Source organism: Genypterus blacodes, unplaced genomic scaffold (assembly GCF_046128005.1).
Source record: "Genypterus blacodes isolate CSIRO-AG114 ecotype Tasmania unplaced genomic scaffold, CSIRO-AGI_Gbla_v1 ptg000057l_1, whole genome shotgun sequence".
Lineage (NCBI taxonomy): Eukaryota > Metazoa > Chordata > Actinopteri > Ophidiiformes > Ophidiidae > Genypterus > Genypterus blacodes.
Window position 1 is genome coordinate 2,148,134 of NW_027466869.1, and position 21,911 is coordinate 2,170,044.

The following is a 21,911-nucleotide window of genomic DNA, read 5'->3' on the forward strand; positions in this document are numbered from 1 at the left end:
ATGATTCACAAGAAGTTGAGGAAGTAAATGTAAGACTTTAACGTTCAGTCTGGAGCTGATGACAGATTGTCAATCTACATAAAGCAGATGGTGTTTTTCCAGCCTGACTAACTGGCCACATTTGTTGCCTTCATCCAAAGTGTGATCACAATCCTCAAATAACAAGAACTTGTCACTCACCTTTTCTTGATGCCTCAAAACTGTCGTAGATATTAATCCTCTGTATATCATATGTTAACGTTGTGTTTGGTAACAAAGTCCTGTTTCTGTTAATGTTGTTTACTGCAAATTTAAAGGCGAGCTCCTCCGAGCTTACAAGTGAAACAGGTCCTTCAGTTTGTTCAAAAATCCCACCTGGAAACCAGAAGAGAAAGAAACAATGTCTTAGAAATATAATCACAGCCAAGGAGTTAATATATACACACACATATCCAGGTGAAACTCAATGGAGAAAATGTTGAGCAGCATTTGCAGTGGGGAGAGCTGTGCACAATACGCAAAGCATTATGTGTTCAACATGATGCAACCATCTTTATTTTTTGGCAAATGCTGTAAAAACCAATATCAGCTTTGATGTCTAAAGCCATAATGGATTTTAAAGAGTGTGTGTGTGTATGTTTGTCTATTTGGCGGTCTCTCCCATCAGGGTAGCAGACCATCTCCAGCTCTTGTCTTTCTATTAAGAACCCCTTTTATTCCGCCACAATACTATATTGGTGGAGCCGAAAACTGGGTTTAGGTGCTCTACTCCTGCGAACATTTCAAAGGAGAATAATTTGTTTTTCCCCTTCTTGATCCATTTTCAGATGGGCTGAACTACCACCAAAAACTCACAAAAACAAGAGTATATGCACATCAAAGTGGAGCGTAGCTTGTGGTGGTGTGACATTGAGTGTAATGTTTGGAAAATCCTTTCTGTCTCTTAGCGAAGGATTGAATATTAGATGTATTCAGAAAAAATGTGAAAACTAAATCAGCTAATTATCCAGTTTTTTGATAGTTATTAAGTATTGTTGATCAACAACATATAACAATAACAAAATTAGAACTGGAGAAACACATCTGAAAGCATTTCTTGGCCTGTGTGTGTGTGTGTGTGTGTGTGTGTGTGTGTGTGTGGTACTTCAACCTTTCTCTCTAATTTTGAAACCAACAACCCCGCAATTGTTATTTCATATTGAAGACAGGCCTATGCAGCAGGTTGAATATATAATACTGGGGTATATCAGAGTACAGCCTTCTTTATCTTGAGAATCATGAGCCTATGCTACATTATTTATGTCTCTGCAGCTCCTGGTTTCTCTGCATATTGGAACTAGCAAACCATCATAGTAAGTAAGTACATTCAGCTCACTGTAAATGTGTTTTCATGTGCAAATGGATTATAATGGTGAGACGATGACTGGGAGATGTCTGTGCAGCATTCTCAATCTCTCAGGCAAATGACCAGTCGATTGTTTTTGCTCATGTTGCAGTACATGGAGTACATCCTCCACTGTTACATACACACCAAATCTTCACATTTGCATTCAAAGCAATACACGTTGTTGTTTTGATTCAGTGTAAAAACTGTATAATTGGCAGCTCAAAACCACAAGATCATTAAAAGCTTTAGAAAACGTGATATGCACCTCATTTGGACAAAATTAATCCATTATTTCAGTGCAGGAGCACCAGTCCAACATCTTAAGGATCACAAAGGTCTGTTTTTTTCACTCCACTGGTCTTTGTGGCTGAATTAATTGCAATGTACTAAAGCTTCTCACAATTCATTGCACATACAGTATGCTGCTAGAATAACCAAGGCAGGCAAAATTAAGTAAAAATATTTTCCTCTTTTTTTTAAGTTCTTGCCCTATTGAGGTCAGGGTATACAGAGAATATTTTATTTCTTTTTATTTTATCACTCTATTTTGCACCGCCGTGGGCTTGTTGTCAAACACTGCACACAGGTTACCGCTTCTAATCAATACATCTCAGTAATGATTTACAGCTAGTTTCTAGTTTTGAAATAGCGACTTTGACCCACTGAAGCCTCAGAAGAGGCTTCTAGTACCTGGATTGGGAAAAAAGCTTGGTTGCTGAGGGCAGAGTAGCAATCCTGTAAACCAGCTCATCTTACTATTTATGACTCAAAGCCTCCCTGGATTGCAAGGGGATGTGATGCATAAACCGCCCGGCGGAATGCGTCACATTAAAATAAATGAATCCTTCCGTTTCATGGGGAAATCTCATTAGAGTACATTAAGTAATTGCTGGAGTATATAGTAATTTGACTGTTAAGAGGATAAAATGTGCATTGCTCAGAAGCACTTTAACACATTTAATAAACAGGGGGAACCTGCTCCTTGGGAGGAAAATCCTGCAGATAATTTGCTTTGCCCTTTTCAGGATTCTGCTATAAGCACAGTAGTGAGGCGTTATGTACAAGAACTCATTCTACTACACTAGATAAGAGATTTTTTTGTATCACAAAACATTTAGGGAACATTCTTCTGATATGAGTTACGATTTAAAGAATGAATTGAATGTTGGCTGAATGGGCGAGTAAAAACTGAGATGCTTGAATATCAGACTTGTTCTCATGGATCCCAGTAAAATGGCTTCTGATTAGCGTGTATACAATAGGCAAGAGCACAAAGGCCTTTAATTAGTCTCCAAGGTCCCACAACAATATATAAATCAGCCACTAATTGCAGCTGTTTTCGTAATTTCTCCCATGGTGAGAACTTAGCACAGCTGCATTCAGAAGCATTTATGTGGAGGAAAACCTGCAAAAAAAACTACTAAATAAAGTGAAGACATAGCAGTGCATGAACGTGTAGCAGTAAAAGCAACACCTGTATAATATTATAATGAAATGTTTTGGTAATGACTTTAAGTACTACACAACAATACTACACAGTAATTTCCCTTGGAGTAATGCACTTTCTTCCTATCTTAACAAGTAATGTTGCACACTATCCTTGTTTACAACCTGTACTACATGCTGGATGACTCACTATGTCAGGTGCAAACTAAGATAATGTCACTAATTTCTAATTTCAGTTTATAAACGTAATTTCTGGTTTCGCCCACAGGCTCAGATTAAGATGAAATAAGGAGTAACGCAACTAATAAAGCACACCCTGATGATATTTAAATGTGTTTATTTTATTAACAGGATTACTCCAAAAATTGTTAACTTATTGAAATTGTTATTTACTCCATGAAATACTATCCAGGTGTATAATTTGGTGTGAACCTGGATTTAATAGGATGAACTAGCAGCATGGACGGGGGCAACATTTACGGAAATTAGAGCTCCATATGCAAAAGGCTCCGATGAATCTTTCACAAGACATATCAGGACAAATAATGTCTCATGATGTTGTGGCTTTTTCTTTCACTTAAGGCCACAAAATTACTACAAGACAAATTTTCAGCTAGACTTGTTCAGCCTTGGTGGAGCTATGTGCTGTAATGTGTGCACTTGTAGTTTACAACTGTTATTGTCTAGCTAAGGGGAGAGAACAAATCTTACTCATGCAATACCTTTGCGCAGCTTGTCCTTCCATATAAATGCCCTCCATAGTACACAATGAGCTTGTTCAGAAAAACGCCCCCCTGCCAGAGCCCAACAATAAAAAGAAGCTAATTTCGTATGTGTGTGTATGTGTGTGCTCGCCCACTGTATTTTGAGTGTTGCCCTCTTATATTTTCTCTTCACTGCTCGAGCTTGAAATCTCCCTGTGAGTAGTTTCCCATTTCGCTGCATGTGCAACAGCACTGCGTTTCACAATGATGGCAGCAAACAATGACCAGCACAAAGCACACACAAACCACCATGAGTGTTTGGAAAAGGAGCCAATTTGGGCAAGAATATGTTCCTTCATAATTTTCGAGTAACAACACATCACAAGGGACTAACTGTTAAACAATACTGAGAAAACATTAGCCAAAAACTGTATATCATCCCACACATAATGAAAATGTACGTTTGAACAGTGATAACTAGGATGAGAGGAAGTTATTGGTGTTGATTCATGCAGGTGAGCAGCTTGTTGGCTCTGTTGTCTTGGTTTGAATGTGGTTTCCTCCCACAGTCTGAGCACATGCAGGTGGAATTAAATGAATACTCAAAATTGCTTACATCTACGGTGGGATTGTTTATCTATGGTAGAAGGACTTTGCAAAGCCTCACATACACTCTGCACACATGTAAACACACACTCAGTTCTCTAGAAGTGAGCACAACTTTGATTTGTGACGATTTCAACTGGATGAAGTTGTATGTATGAGGTTGAAACGTGATTTATTTCCTGAATCGCAGTATAACCAAAGCTCAAAGAGCATTTTCGGACTGCTGGTGGTGGAGCTGTCCTGCTCACTGGGTGCAGGCTGGGAGACAGAGTTGCATACATAGAACTAATAAGTGTCACAGCTACTAGTGTGAAGAAAGCCATGATGAGAACAGAGGTGATGATGAGGTGTTTCTGTGCAGTTACTGGTCCAAGGTGTGCGTCATTAAATAGCTCTAAAATGTAAGATAGCAGATCATGAATGATATAAGTGTATTTCCCAAAGTGAATAAACAGCATATCACAGGATAATGCATGTGTTGCATATACACACAAATTCTGTGTACTTGAACAAATGGGGGTCCCAGAATTTTGGTTGTAAAATAAAATATTAAATCGGAAAACATATTTTTTTAGTGAGAACTAATGTGCATTTTATGTTCATGTTATTATAATAGCCATGATTAATTCTACCACAAGTAGCCTGTAAAATTAATCTCAATTCATATGGGTCAATGCATGTCACTGCATAATTCATGTTCTCTTGCCTTGAATTATGTTTAATTAGACTCACGTTTGTCCTTATATGTAATGAGTAATGTAACACATTTTTCCTTCTAGTTTTTTATAGGTAGTGACTGTAAAATGCTGTACAATACAGCAATTACAATACTAAATATTGGTCAGAAACAATCATGTAATTGTTCCCACTATAATGAGGGGAAAATCAATGACCTTTTATGAAACGTATTGAATTAGTAATATCAGTTTTTTCTTCATTTTAAGTATCAATTAATTGTTAAATCAGGTTAGGTTTCACATATTACCTAATGGACAATCATAACCAATACATAATCTATAAAAAAAATCATTTTAAATGATGTGAATAGTTTTATTTCATTCAAATACAAACTTAATCTCCTTAATGGCCTCATTAAACCAAAATAGATATATGATCACATCAAATTATCCCTGACAAACGACCTCCTGCATTAGCACCATGAACCATGATGGCACTGAGGGTGGCTGCGGGCTCATTCATAACCTGGACATTGAATTGATCATTGAGGCATGCACCACCATACTGGGATGGAAAGTGGATTCTAATTGCATCACCAACAAAGGGCTGCTTCTGTTTCCAGCAGTGAAAACATTACATTTATGATATTTAAATGTGAATTAAACAATTTTCCATTACTTATTGTACATGAATTTAGCCGCCTCTGATCTACATGTGGCCAATCAATGTTTCACACTAAATTAATAAATGAATATACCCATATAACCATATCTTGTGAATTAATATTACAATTGTTCAGCATGAAAAACAAGAATATGCTGGAAAAAAAACAAAACAAAAAAAAGTGCTTTAGTCTGCAGTACAAAAGCAGAATCTGGCCTGAATGTGTGTAAGTTAACAGATTGTGGTCTCATTACACGCAGAACTTCAAATCCAATATTAGCCGACTGCAAAAAGAAACCAACTGTTCCAATATCGCCGAAAAGAAAGTACATTATCATTAAGTTATTGGTGTAAAGGCACACTAATGAATATCTCTCTGAAGTATTTGAAATATCAACCATTGGTCATCAGCTGAGAATACGATTTCCTAAATTCGATTCATGCCCTAATGGAATAAAAGATGTTTAAAATGAATTCATAACCTCACCTCTCCTGTTTACATAAACATGCATTCTTCTCGCCATATATGTTGAAGCTTACACATGAGGAAGCGCATGCTGCCTGATCGAGTTTCCATTTGCCGCTCAGACAATCGCTCAGTCTGCATTGTTGTGTTAATGAGGTATTTAACTCACTCATTGTCGCCACTATACACATGGATAATAACAGTTTCCTCAAATCCTCTCTCTCTCTCTCTCCCTCTCTTTCTTTCTCTCTCTCTCTACCCATGTATTACCTGGAATGAATTTCCTTTTTTCCTCACTTGTGTATTTTTTGTTATATCTCCAGCTACAGCAGCAGAATTCAGCAGTTTCTAACCACTGAAAGAGTGAACGTGTCATCAGCTCGATTTCTCTGTGTTGCAGGATTTAGCGGGAAAGAGATCGTTATCTTTAAATAATTACACAGGGGTAACGGATGAGGCCGCTTGCGCTCCTAATGGTTGGAGCCAGCAGATGACGCAGGTTCAAACCACTTCTGCTGTCAAGCATCTGCCTTGCTAAAGCATCTTTGAGCAAAACACCAGTTGTCAGCGCAGCTATGAAATTTAATGTATTATAAACACACAAAAAAACAATGATGACGATCAACCTAAGAAGAGCAAAACTTCGATTATGATACACTTGTGTTGTGGCAGAATGTGGCATCAACACTCACAGTGAGAACTTTTTGTGTGAGTGTCACAGCATTTAGACACGTGTTGCATTGTGGGGGGCGTTTACAGAACATAATATATTATCATATAAATTGAATTTGAGCTTCTAATGTTTGAGCCCATAATGAGAAACTTTTAATTATGCCAGCTCCCCCTCTAACTCACTGTCCACATTGAATCTCCATCGAGCTCCATCACAGCTGAGAGGCATTCTTATTTATTTGATATGATTAGTAGTACTCATACAGCCCTATAATGTTGTGATATCTCCTCTGTCAGAGGACTGTCAGGTAACAACACATTTGTAAAATCTAATTTTATGCTCAAGTGCTTCTGCTTCTGCAATTTATCGCAGCTATCGCTCACCCTCTCCTGCTCATGCTCCCTCTCTCCCATCCTCCCTCTCTCTCCAGTCTCCACCCTCTCTTCCCAGCTTAGTGAGGTGTTTTGATCTCATTATCATTCTCAAACATTCACAACGGATAATCTGTCAGGGCGGGAGCCTGTGCTCTGCACCGTACAGGGCACCTCGGTCATGATTAGGGATGTTGGGGCGTGCTTGCAATGAAAGTACCTTTTTTCTTTTACCCAAACTAGAATTAATAGCTATGTCGCTCTCACTGCATGCTATAAGAATTTGGCTGTGTCGCGAGATCCCGAAGGAAGCAAGACTGCCTCACACTGTATGAGGGCAACTATAGGACAACCCAGCGAGGACACAAAATTGATTAGCCAAACTGAGCAGCGGGACTCAGATGCCCTTTTACAAACCGCAAATCCCTTTCTAGAAACCATTGACAATGCACAGCAAACCTCCATTAGACAATTCTGTTCCACAATGCATGATACAAACAGCAACCACCTCCCCCGACTGTGGTCTATTGTTATCACTGAGTAAAACCCTCACTATGCCAAATCCTTACCTCACTGCCAGTTCAATCAAAAGCACTGCCAGGGAAATGGGGAGAGAGACAATTGTAACTAATGCCAGGTGGATGGGGGCTCTAAGCTCTGCCAAGGTACCTGTGTCCATCACCATCGGAAACCCATCCATCTCCTCACCCGCTGCCACCTTTCTTTGTCCACATTCAGAGGCAGAGTGTATCCAGACCTGCAGCCTTGGCACTTTGTCACAGTGGGACACAAAGGTGGCAAGCAGCAGGAAAAAGCTTCTTGCTGTGTACAAACAACGGCTTTGGAAGGTTCACCTTAGATATGTGTGGTGAGTTAAATAAAAATAATGCAGGACACAAATATTGTGTCCTTAGCAACATTTGTCAACAAGCAGTTTGACCACAACCTCAGTAATAAATAAACTGGTCAAAAAGCTTTTTCACCAGCTTTGCTTTGGCTGCCTCCCCTTTCACCAAGTTTCAAATACAGTGCAGATGCTCTGCTGCGTCTGTTGCTTTGTCATGTCAAACACCAACAATATACTTACAAACCCATAAAGTAAAAGATTTGACCACACAGGGGCAAATGTGCACAATATTTCAGGATTATTTTTTCGAAAATGACTGTAAGACCTATTTCAACATGGACATAGTGAGCTACAACTACAACTATAAACCTTATCTGGATACTTAATCACACACTGATTAATTAACCCAACATAACATTCCAACAGGAAGATGCTGCAAACCAGCAATGAAGCCACATGATCTAAGTCTGCTATGTCTGTGTGTCTATTTTCTGGTTGTCTCAACATAAGCATTGGTAGTCAGCAGAATAAATGTATGTATAAATGCTCCGTAACACCTCAAAACCTCTGAAAAAGGAATGGCAATTGAATTAATCTTGGACCAGTTTACTTTCAAGGGTAATTCATCAATGGGTCACATGGGGCAGAATAAACGCTGCTGCACTGCTCTAGTATGTGGGCTGACACTTACAAGCATGTTGCACGTCTGGTCACAACCCAATCTGTGAAATCATAGCAAGCGTCGAAAGAAAATGATGCCACTGACATCATGGTCAATGTCTGAGTTATTGAATGCATAGAGAGCAAAGAAAGTGACACAAGCAGAGGAATGTCCAGTGACGTTTGAATATAACAAAACACAATTACAGTTATATTTATTTGTGATTGTGTATTATGATTACAGGGTAGCACAATAATAATGTTCCCTTATCAAACAAGTGATCTATTGATGGAGTTTGGGGAATAACAAGCTTTTGGAATGAAAAGATTAGACATCATGTGTGAATTTTGAATCAGTAATGAAAAACATCACAACAATAAAACAATATTAACTGTCTTCAAGACATTTTACTCAGATAATTGTAAGAAGGGAATGAGCCACACTTGTGCTCAGCTGTTTAATTAAAACACGTTTGAACCATTAATTGATGACAAACAACAGTAAACAGTTGATATTTTTGAAGTCTCCTGTTGTGTCTTTTGTTAGTACCTTGTCTCTAGCTGTTTGAGCACAGACTTTTTGGATCTCGTTCAATATTTATAACCCAGAAACTTCATCATGTTTACTTTGTGCACAATATTGCAAAGCATCAGCGAGACACCGTCCAAAGGCTAATACAGCCTGCTGAGTACTGTTTGTTTTGGATGGGTGTGAAAATTCAGAGTGCCACTCATGAGCAGATGAGCTTGATCCATGACACCAAACTAACTACTTAAAAGAAGTAGCTTAAAGAGGAAACTGTTCTTCCAGTATCTCAGCTGATACAACAAGCATGGTGTTTGAATAGAATAACTTGTTTTAATCTAATCATTCCATCATTATACATATGTTACGTTACAATAATGATGTGATGCATTAAAGGCTGAGTGTAATAACCCTCCACCTCTAGGCTGAGCCGTAGAGTTTTATGTTCATATTCTCTGTGATGGGTCTGTTTGGTGGCTGCGGGGCTTTATTTTCGTTAGCAGCACTTGGGAGAAGCTTTTAATTTTACTGTCACAAACCTGTTGCAGGCCAATTGACTCATCCTGAGGGTTAAAGCACCACAGTTGGATCTATAAACTCTAACACAGACATTAAAATGTTAGATAACTACTCTAGGACACAAAAATTGTGTGGCGTAATTGACATTGATTTTACCACTAAAGGTGCAATTAATATTGAGTCCTGTGTTTATCGCCAGAAGCTGCTTCCGAGGGCATACCAAGATGGAAAGGCACTGTTCAGTTTAGGTCACCTTATTACTGTGCAGTTTTGACAACCACTTAGTTGCTTTAATGCTTAACATAATAAGAACAAGAGTTTGAGTTCAGTTATGTATAAAACTCATTGACATTACTATAATCATCCCCCATCCATGGAAATTAGTGTATTTTGCCAGAGGTGCAATAAAAACAGGATGTGAGTATCTTTTTATTATCTTCCTTTTGCAAAAGGCAATAAACATCTGGGACCGGCTTTTATTGCAATTTAAACTACGGGATGGGAAAACTAAGCTTGGTTGTAACCTACAAATGGCAACAAAACAGATTAATATCAAAATTAAAAATACATCTGAGATTAATAGCACGGAAATGAAGGAGGGATCTGTGCACAAAGGTTCACAAGGGTCTGAAGACAAGAGTCACACTGTTTTTCAAAGTCACTGCAGACATGGCTAAATATAAATCTGCCCCACTTATTATTGGACGGACCACACATGCAAAGTTAATGTAGACAAATGAGGGGGAGGTTCAGGTCGGATCACGTGGGACACCTCTGGCTAGTTTCTGGGACAGGAGGCACTCACATGGAAATTAACTTCACTGTGTCCGTGGGAGCATTCACATAGTCTGGAACAAGACCAATCTCAACACATCTGAATTGAAGCCCTGGGCAGTCATTTTTATCCACGCTCCCGAGCTCGCTTGGTAGTGCGAGGAGGAAGATTATTCCCTCCAGGCATGTAGAGGGCCCGTGTACTCGGGAGGATTAACAGAGAGCGCGGAGCAATGAATGTGAAGGACCATTCAAGTGGGCGACATTAACTGACGTCTGCTAAAGCATTTATAGAATGTAAATTTTAAGATGACACAAGTGGCCCTTTCATTTTAACACATTTCTGCATAACCAGTTATAGTAAAAGTATAAGACTGTCACTGACTGATTCCTCAGGGATTCACTGAAGTGTGCTCCTGCATGACTCATTTAATCTGTCAATATCTTCGATTGCACTGATTTGATTAGCAGCCTGCAGGAAACCTCTCTTGAACACTCCATGGTCAGGCATTTGTGGATATCACTCTGCATGTTTACTTGCACGCTATACTACGATTTTTGTACTGAGGTGTGGTGTAGAGGAGAGCTTTAGGTGATTGGTGCGGCGCCAACAGTAATGCAGGCGTGGTACCGGACCATCGTGGTGAAGAGGGATCTGAGCTGGAAGGCAAATGTTTTGATTTACCAGCCAGTCTATGTTGCAATCCCCCACCTATGGTCTTGAGCTTTGGGTAGTGACCGAAGGAACAGGATCACAGATACAAGCGGCCTAAATGAGTTTCCTCCAACAGCAGCTCTACTCTGAGCTCCTGCTCCTTTGTGTCGAAAGGAGTCGATTGAGGTGGTTCAGTGATCTGATTAGGATGCCTCTTGGGTGCCTCCCGTTGAAGGTTTTCCGGGCATACCCAACTGGGAGGAGACCCCACGGTACACCCAGAGCTTGCAGCAGGGATTATACATATTTCATCTGGCCTGGGAACGCCTTGGGATCCCCCTAGAGGAGCTGGAGAACGTTGCTGTAGAGAGGGAGGTCTGGAATACCTTGCTGGCTGCCATCGTGACCCCACTACAAAGGACTATTTTCTCCTCTTGTTACCCATTCAGAAACCAACATGCTAAATAAACACCAATTTTCTAGGTCCAAGTCGGTCAATGATCGAATTGTCTTGACGATGATGACACATTACAAGGCGATGAGACAGATAACTGTTGCATCCATTGTGTCCTGGATGTAAGCCATTCATTATCTTGGCATGGAGGACAAAACACATAAAGCTCGGCTGATTCTAGTTCTTCTTCAAACATGTCCCGACTATTGTAGGTATGTAATAAAAGCTGTCTGTTTTTATCACAGAGCTTGAGCATTATTCCTTAACACTTTGCACCGTCTTTTCAAAGCCGATTAGAGCAAGGAGAAAGAGGCCAGCTCATCCTTGCAAAATCAGGATATTTACATTTCACTGCCATGTGCAATGAATTTTAATCTGGCTGCTCTGATTTAACACGCTGGCTTGCAAGCAGTTTCACACATGAGTGCTTAATGGCTTCGTTAACATCCTGAGGGACTTTTCTCATTATGTGATCTGGTCAACTCTGACAGGTGCACTCATCGCTGATCTTTGTTCATAACACCAAGTTCCCCTTGCACCACAGACCTCGAAAACAAAGGACCAAAATAAAGGAAATGACGAGGATATGAGTCAAAAGCCAAAGAACAAAATATATGTCACCTACTATGGGATGTTATAATACAGGAATTATTCTAATGAGATCCACTCACCTTGACAAAAATATATGGTCCAAAGAGGTCTAAATTATTCTAAGTATGTTTGGACACAGACCAAGAAAACCATTAAACCATTTCAAACAAACCCATCAAGTATGTGTTTCATTACAGAGACACTGGTAAAGACCCGAGGCTCTGCTGTGTGGAACATACTTAAGATTTCTTTCGCCCATATTAAATATAGTCAAAGATATATTGTCAGCTAGTCATGTGTCCTTGAAATGGTGATGTCATAAATGTATTATTTATCATCTAGCAGCATCCCAAGGATTTATTTCCACATCATACAAATGGAAATCCTGCTGGCATAATCCAAAATATATAAATTTTAATACAATAACTTTCCCAAATTCCTACCTTGGATATTTGTAGGGCTCTAAGGTCAGAATAAGGCTAAGAATGAGCCCCTATAGAAGATTGAGGACATATCACTGTAATATTTTCTTTTAATTTACTCCTCAACAGTGATGTTCTTACCCGACAAGAAAAGGAGACATTTTTTTAATAAAAATTAAATTATGATTTGGAGGTGACTGGAATGTATTCAACATATTCCTACCACAACCGCATTCTCCACCCTTAACCCTCCAAGTGATGGTCACACACATTGCGCAGCAAAAATTGCCTTGGCTGTTCTCTCTGATCCCTGACATGGACATGGCTTCCTGCAAAGCAGCACCATGCCGAGTCCTGACAATCAGCTCGGGCTGTGTTGCTTGAAAGAACATATAACACACGTGGACCTTCTGGCCTTTTAATCCAACAGGATGTGTATCACAGCCAATCATTTGTCACAAATACACAGTGGGCTGACCTGTCTAACATGGAATATTGGTCTCAATCTGGACTTCCTGTAAACTGTATGAGAATGCATGGAGAATAGTGCCATTTTATAAGAAGAAGATGGTTACAATAAATGAATTACTCCCACGAGAATATTATTCTTCAAAATATTTTATAGAATTCTTATTTAGTTGTTAACTTCAGTCAAAACACAATTTATTTTATATTTCAACTTAATAACTTTACTTAACCGACCTTCATGACCTTTTAATATTGTTATTTATTTACAAACATCTATTTTTATGCTGCTAATTGGAGTGCATTGCTGCCAGACAACATTTAATTGTGTTTTATTATATAATGACAAATTGAGTGTCTTATCTTATTTTAATGAGCAGTAAATTATCTCTTCCAATTCCAATTCATACATACATATGCCGTCCAATTCAGCTTAAATGCAATACCAGCAGTTGTTGATGCTTGAAACATTTTCATCCTGAATTTCTCTTCTAGGGATACATAATGTTAGTTTTTTTGAATCTTCCAATACATTTTATAAGGTTTTATAAGATAAGAAGGAATTTTACCTGCAGAGTGACCAAATGTAAGATCCTATTGGAAAGATATATGTTGAAAAATCTCCTCATTTGAAAGGAAACATCAAACCGCAAATCACACTATGATTTATGATGTAGATATTATTTCATTTTCAAATGTGTTTGAGGGACACGGTCCACTCCTACACTGCAGTTTTCAATGAATTTAGTTTAGCTTTTCAAAGGCATAAGGCCAAGGGAAAGTGTAATAAAACTTCAACCCACCCGCTGTAGAGTAATGTATGCTACCTGAGCTGATGGCATTTTCCTGCACCAAATGAAAGGCAAGAAATCTCAAATGAAGTGAAAAAGGACTGAGGCAAATCCATACCTCAAACTAACCTCACCCTCTCTTGCAGTCGAGTCTCGGTGCTTTTATCTGGCTTAATACTATTGATGGGCTGAAAAGGAGCAGAAAATCCCTTTTGCTATAACGGCATTTTGGCTGCTTAGCATTTGTGGGAATACACAGTAGAAGCATTATGGGAGCAGATTATTTATTTTGAATGAGAGGCAATTCGATACCTCGCGTCCGGTGGGAGAAGCTAAAATGTGTTCCTGGTGCAAAACAAGCAGCCAACAACAGACTTGAGAAATCAGTTGGGGGAGAAGAGCGACCGAGGTGCTGAATTGAATAATAACAAAAACGACAAAGCCAACAAACTCTAAAGGCTCAGTGCTGACAAGTTCATTACCCCCTGAAACCACCTGGCTAACAGCTTTTCTTATGAGCCTTTTACTATTAAAGGTTTCAACAATACCTGCACACACTGTGATTTCTGTCTGGCCGCCTCGATTCTGGTTTCTTGGTGTCAAATCGAGGTCACGTTTTTAATACCACTCTTCCCCTTTGCTGTGCTCTACCTGCTGTGGCATACAGCCGTACATCAGACCAACTAAGTTTCTGTTCCATTATTTAACTACTGAGGCTGCAGTTTGTCCAGTTCATATAAAATATATCTGAATGAATAAGAACAAGGAACAAACAAAGATATTTTTCAAGAATGGACAGAAAACACTTTTTATACTATGCAATTTATAAATACACTGTTTAAAATGTAGTACATGCATGTTTGTGTATGTATAGGGATGTGCCATGCGTGTCTCTACCAGCTCTGCCTTAACCTGATTGGATAAATCAGATGTGCTCAATTGAAGACCGCAATTGTGAACCTCTTGACAGGTGAATAATGTTGGGTTGGTGGGTAAACGACAGATACTGGGTGTAGATACAATACGACTGGAGAGGGCGAGAAGTGCAATTGTTTTCCTCTGTCAATCTAACACACGATTATAAAGACCATCTACCAGAACACCGTCTGGCCAATCTCAAGAGTGCTTGTGGGATCAAGAGACCAAAGCAAGCGCAGCTCAATGCCTAAAAAGAGTCAACAGTGTGGTGGAGGAAGAGACAAGCGCTCACCCAAACAACCGTGACACTCGCTTCCTTAAGGACTTTTACGCAGCACTAGTTCAGTAACAGTCACTGCAATGAAGTAGAGGTACTGTAAAATCAGTGCATGGTTGGTGGATGGTGTCAAGGACCTAGTTTGGGATTCAAAGCAGACGACGCCTCAAGCGCTAAAGCCGTTTGAAGAAACTCAAATGTGAACTGATGTACCTTGTCCATAATATGCTTTAACGGTTTCCATGAGGACACAGCGTACTGTAGAAAATCAGGCCGTGTGACTGCATAACCATTCCATATTGCCATCTTGAACCTAAACACCAAGAGAGCATCGCTGTCAACGTTTAAAGGACACGGCACTAAATCATTTAAGGTGTCTGGAGGAATCGGGACAGAATGGTTCATGAGTCATTACACGTGATGTGCAGTGTTTCAGGCACTGTCATAATCTGTTAACAGACTTAATTAAAAAGCTGAGTGACTATGCAATCATAATTCGGTCTACTGCCGAAGCGACATCCGCTGTTTGTTTATATAACCGAGATTGAAATCGGGACAGTCAGTCAAAATCAAGTCATCCGTCTGCAATGCCCTTGTGAATGTTGAGAGCACCACCAATGACTCATAAAATATGTTCCTCCGATCACAGGTTACACACACATCATCAATCCTCAAGATTAATTTGGCTTGGGAGATGAGTTATTCAATAATTCATCGTGTAATATTTTCCTGCAAATTAATCCTTATTCAATGTGACAAGGAGAATTAAATGATTGCTTACCAGGTAATTTGGCCATAATTATTCTTCTTTCAAGTTGTGGTCTGCTGTAGAAAATCTACAAGGTTTATCATGTCCCTGCCAGGTGCTACTGTAAAGATAAAGAACCAGTCCGGATGTATTTCCCAAAAGGTGAGAATAGCTAAGTTTAGATGGAAGAATATGAACATGATGCATGTGCTCTGGATGTTTTTCATCTCCCCGGAAGAGATTTATGATTGGTGCGTAACAGAGAATATCAAATGATCACGTTATTTCCATACGTCCCGCTAAAAAAGTGCGTCACCGCATTTCTTGACTTTCTCCAAGTATAAAGAGCAGGAGAACACTTTTCCCTCCTAAAACTTCAAACCCAAAGAGATATAAAGCAATTAGGCTTGCTCAGCACCCTCATCTCCTTCTGGTGACCCACATTTACCCTTAATACCAGTTGTGAACTCACAATATGAAATCTGACACTAACAACACACTGTTTTCTGCCCCTGAGAGCACTCTTGTAGAGGTAAATTTAAAAAGGGAAAATGCTCAGGTCAGCACTTACTTCTACACTTAAGCCGAGTGGGAATTCACTACGTGTTTTGTATTGTTGTACAAATCAAAGAGCACTGTATTCGTTAGTGATGACCTTACTAAGATGTGTTAACACCTAATCCTTTCAAAATATCCAATAAATATCAAATGCTCAGGATTAAGTGAACCGTGCCATTTTCGATTGGGTTAGCTACCTCACATCCAAGCTCAATTCAAACTGAAGGTCAACTTGATCGCCTAACCTTGTGCAGAAATTCATTCATGTGAGGCTGTTAACTCCAATGTGAACTTGTAATTATCTGAGTCTACAGACGGGGAAATAGCAGCACTTCAAAGACGTGACCTCAAAGGCACTTTTCATTCACACACATTAAAACTGTTTTAATGTTGAACAAGGACAGTGGACGTTTCGGAAGTGTATCTTGAAATATACAAAGCGTGCCACTGGAACTAGCAGACAGATAAGATGTGAAAAGCTTTAGTGAGACAGAATAGAAAGACTACTCACTCTGCAATCCGACACGTCTGGATTCTATTGTGTTACAAACCGTTGGCCGATTAACAAGAACAATAACATATCAAAAACACTGAGCGATGCCGCCCACTTTGCACAGAAACAAATATATCATTTTACTCACACCTGCTGTCTACCTGTCAAAAGCCTTCACTGTACTCCAGGCTCGCCTCCTTCACTCCCATCCCCCCTCACCAGTCAAGGCTATTCACAATTGCAGGCCCCCCGATTGTGGTCTGTCAGGTGCCAGCCTCGCACACAGTGCTGCACTGTGTTAGAGTCTCTGGAGCTAACTGTCACTTATTTTTTCCCCGTGGTTCGTTTGAGAGGAGGGAAGGAAAGTACAGAAAGATACGGCTGAGGCTGTCAGGCGCTGCTAGAAATCATTAAAGCATACACGTGTTCACAGGTTTGTAACTGTAATATTTCCAATAATGCAGCTATGATATGCTAAGGGGAAGTCTGAAGACAAGGGTGAGGGGCTGGTGCAACACATTTGTCGCTTTGGCTTCACACGCCCGTACTCGATGCCCGTTGTACTTCCTCTGCTCATTCCCACCACTTGAGGTGATTCTTTTGTTGTACATGATATCAGGCAAGTGCAGCCCAGCTGAATTAATCTGTTTTCTGCATCAGTGGCTTGTAACAAGTCCACTCGCTTTTTCATTAAGTTACTGCGGGATCCTGCAGGCTGAGCAGAGCAGAGCAGAGCTGCTGTCAAAACGCTCTGCCCAGTCATCTCACACATTAGCAGGCACACAGTATAACAGACACCAGGGCTTTCTTACACATGTGCATATTAAAACACATACGCATCCTCCCTTGGGTGTCGGCAACAAGTAAACAAGTTCATTTTTTTTCCACAGAAGAGGAATTCAGTTTGAAATACATCCAAAATACTATGAGTTATGAAAAAGACAAATCAGATGGATTATCCTGAGGCGAAAGTATTTGGCAATCTGTTTGTGTTTAGACTTTTTACTCTTTCTTGGGTAAAAAAAACTATTGTTTACAAACTCTTTTTCTTCCATGAGTTGGAGAAAAAACAGGAGGGATCAGCCTCCCCGACCACGAGGTGCCACCATCGCTTCTCTCCATCTGTCTGCCCACTCTTCCGGGGGCTAATTATCCTAATCCCTTGAATCTAGAATGTAGGCTGGTGGCACGCGTCTAAGTCCCAGGATGCTTGCGTTGTGCCTCCCAGTTAAAATGTGGAAATTAATTACCGCCTGCCCTGCTGCCAGTGGGAGGAGGGAGAGGAAAGGCAACCACAGGAAGGCCTCTCCCTGTGTGTGGGCTACATGGAACCTCTGTGGAGACCCTGTTGCAGGAATCATGGCGGCTGAAGTACAGTTTGAGGAAGACTAGGCTACTATTGAAGTCCTGTTAGGAATTTGACATGTCGGTAGACCACCTTAATGTTGAATCCAACTCCAAATTATATGCAGAGATGATGCAACACATTGAATTAGGTCACTGTCATTGTTTTAGAATTCCGGAGATATGTGGCGTTTATTAACCAGGTCTGGTTTAAGTCTTTAGAATGTACCCTTATGGACCCATGAAGGATGATGCATGGCACAGAAAAGCCTCTACGTTTCTCAACATGTAGTTAAGTTAGACATAAATATGTTTATCATGACCTCAGAAAGTGTTTTGCCCTGAATCGTCTGTATAAAGTCGATATATAACGTGAAGTAACTGAAATAATGTTGCAAAGATATACATGCAGGGCGTTGCAGAGGAAAATAGTATGCAAAGAAAATTGATTTAGCACGCCTTATGCCATCATCATAGCTACATTATCCTACCCTACATACCCAAGAAGTGAGTGTCAAATATCTCCAGAGTACAATTCCCAGAAAAAGGAAGGTGCAGAGAATGTGAACTTTCCTATTTCCATTTCGTGCCACACTGTGCATCCACTCACATTTAAGGTGGAAATGTTCTATTTTTTACTTCAGTTATACTTAATTTGTCTTCGTGCTTTGATTAGATTAGATTAATACTTTCAACTCTGCAAGAGAGAAACCTCATGGGATGTTGCTATTATTTGCTTGTTTGAGTTTAATGACACAACGTATTTGTGATATTATCTACAGAAGTTTAGAAAGGAAGAAGCTTTATCAGTTTGTTAAACCTGTAGAGGTTGTAGAGATCTTGGGTGAAACCCCCTGTGTCTCAATTTGTGTTCTAATCACATTTCATATTCAGATTTTCCCAATTTATACTATTTCCCAATTTGCTTAATACTAAGTCTAAATTTAGAGACACTTTTGGATGAAACCGCCTTGTGTTTTGGGAGTTTTCATAGTTGAATATAATTGAAAATGCTGCAATGTATTATTCTACCTTCTTTTTTGCTTTTGTACAGCAAGCTGACATGAGATCAGCCTCATGTTGGTGAAATTGAGTATTAGAGGTAACATGACACAGATCGGGATGTTGCAGGGTTTAGATTTTTCTTAACAATAGTGTGAATAGGGATTCTAACACCTGATACAAAATTCTGACACCTCATGTGTAATTGCCTGTTAATTTACCACAAATTGCAGTTGAGAATCCCTCCTTTTTCACAGTACAGGAGGCCACAAGGGAAGAACAGGCAGGAGAAGATCTGGAGGGCCATAAAAAACATTCTTTGTGCATGCTTTGCCCATTTCCTTAACAAAGCCAAATGAAGGAAGATCCAGTATATGAATGAGTGCAATCTGTTCCCATTTGCAATCTGATGAAGTTGCAGATGGCCAAAACGGCATGGACACAGTCAAGACACAAAATGCTAACTTAAACAACTTACAACTCTACCAAAGGAAATGAGGTGGAAAAATACCACTATTAACATTATAGCTGAGAAATGAGGGGGAAAAAGTCTTTCTCTCACAGGGTTTCACTCTCATTAACACCAGTATTGGCCTTGAAAATGAACTGCCTGAAATCTAGCCAGTATATGAAGCACATTTCCAGTGAGATCACAGCACTAATGTCAACAGGCAGAGCCACACACAGTAGTTCTGTTGAAATTGGATCTTTGATCAGGCCACATCTACTTTTGCGGCACATGGCAAAGCCTCACACAGAGTGGACGAAACAGTTCAGAGACATATTTGTCTGATTATAGAGAGAACCCTCAGAGGTCTGACCTGCATATTGTTCTAGATACCCAAATGTCCTGTGTTCCCAATATTTCACCACAGTTCTGTGGAAACTCATGTGATGACTGTATGTGTTTTCATAGTTCACAGTCTAAATCTTGATTTGAAAGCATTTGTGTATTATGGATGATACACATTAGTAACCTTGCAGAGTCTAGTCTGCAAGAAATGAATGAAAAGAGGATACAACCATGTGCAGACGAAACCCACAAACATATGAGCTAGGTTAACCAGTATTGAATGTTTCAACATATCTTTCATTTCTAAGATACTGTATGTTGCATTTGGCAGATTAGATGCACAAAACATATAATATAAAACAGCTAAATCCATTTGTGAATGTATTTTTTTCAAATAAGCAAGGCAAAAAGAAGAGAGCCAAATTTGTAAGAGGTGGCTTGGGACTGTGCTGGCATTGGCAACATTAAGATAGAGGGGTGGGCCTGGCGTGCATGTAAAGAAAGCACTGAGATACTGAATGGTTATAATGTGGACAATTAATTCAATAAATGTAATTATGTTTGTTAAGAGGTATGAATATTGAATCGTTGCTACACCAGTGTATAGGTGTTCTTTGAAAGTGCTAATTAAGCCTATAGCTCGCGTTTTACTATGAGAAGCAAAGTGTGTCTATCTGCCAGCTTCAACACAAGCAACACACATGCAATTACAGAAACACTACAACGACAAAAATTACACAAATTATCGCACGCGAACCCGCACAACTCTCAAAGGGACTCCCAGGTACTTTTTGTTTTATGAGCTTTATGGACATGCAAGTGCAATACATACATACATGCATTATATCTTTAGAGCTTGCTTGCATCACAGTCACAAACAATGGAAAATAACAATTATCTAAATACATTAATTAATTTAATTTATGACCAAATCCCAGTGGGAAAAGCTTCTAACGTCGTGTTTCTAATTTATGGTACAGGAAGTAGTAGCAATAGTGTTGTGGGAAAGAAATTGCTAAATGTTGGCATCATCATGATTGTGAGAGGATGGAGTGTGATTTGCAAAGACAATTACCTAATTATGCCTATTACAGCAAGCACATAACTGACAACTGCTCAAGCCCTGTGCCAAACTATCCTTCAGTTCTAATAACGGATTTAATACTGCTATAATCCAGCCATATGCCCAAACTACCTGGGACAAATCACGGCAAACACAGATTCATCTCTAGGATAAAATTTAGTTGTAAAATATAATGGGCCTATTAAGACAACAAGACACAATAAAAAGTGTCTAAAGCAAGTAACTAAGTATTGTGGAAAGCAAAAACACATCATGTATGACTGCGGGTCTGAGATTTGTTTTGCTAATTTCCTGAGACCCTGCACCTAGGATGATTGTTATTGGACTTGTGTGTAGCTTCATTTTTGAACAGCCTGTTGCATTACCCTTTAAATTGAAGATGAGTATTAGAGTGAAAATCATTGAGCAATCGACAAGACGTGGTAGGGGGTGGAGTGCAGAGTGCAGTTGTGAGGAAATTGCATCTGCAATTCAGGAGGTTAACAGCTTCCAGTGCCACTAAGTATAGATAAATGCACAAATTTAAAGTGTAATTTAGCTCTTCACAGGCCAAACACAGGACGTAGCACAACAGAATTTGACTGAATCGATTCATACATGCACAGATGGTTCCTTTGATACAAGCTGAAAACCCTCTCCCAGCCACTCTGTGCTTTCTATCTTGCCATGTGGTTAGATTGTCAGGAAGTACATTTTTTGAAGACACAATACATGTCTGACCTGTGTTCCAGAAAGGAAATGAAGGTCAACAATGAGCCGGTTGCTACGAAGATAATCAAATACCTGGAGGTGTTGGGCGAGTGGACAGTGTCAGTGGTATCATACTCTTTCCTGCCTGGACTATGAGCCTCATTCATTAATATTAGCATATTTCTTCATACATTTTTGCATACCTGAAGCCATAGGTGAAGAAAATAAGTGTATGGCACCCAATTTCCACCCTGGAGGACTTGTTGATAAATGAAAACAATTATTTGAATGCCAGCTGAGGTGTATTTTTTTATGAATGCACCTGTG

At 39.6% G+C, this 21,911-nt stretch overlaps 1 protein-coding gene across 1 annotated transcript in view; it reads right to left on the minus strand.

Moving 5' to 3' along the window:
- grik3 (glutamate ionotropic receptor kainate type subunit 3) overlaps positions 1-21,911 on the minus strand; it is a 74,810-nt gene that overhangs the window by 33,131 nt on the left and 19,768 nt on the right. Inside the window, exon 2 of the mRNA XM_076152672.1 lies at positions 181-354. Coding sequence (XP_076008787.1) covers positions 181-354 — 174 coding nt within the window. The remainder of the gene's footprint in view (positions 1-180; positions 355-21,911) is intronic.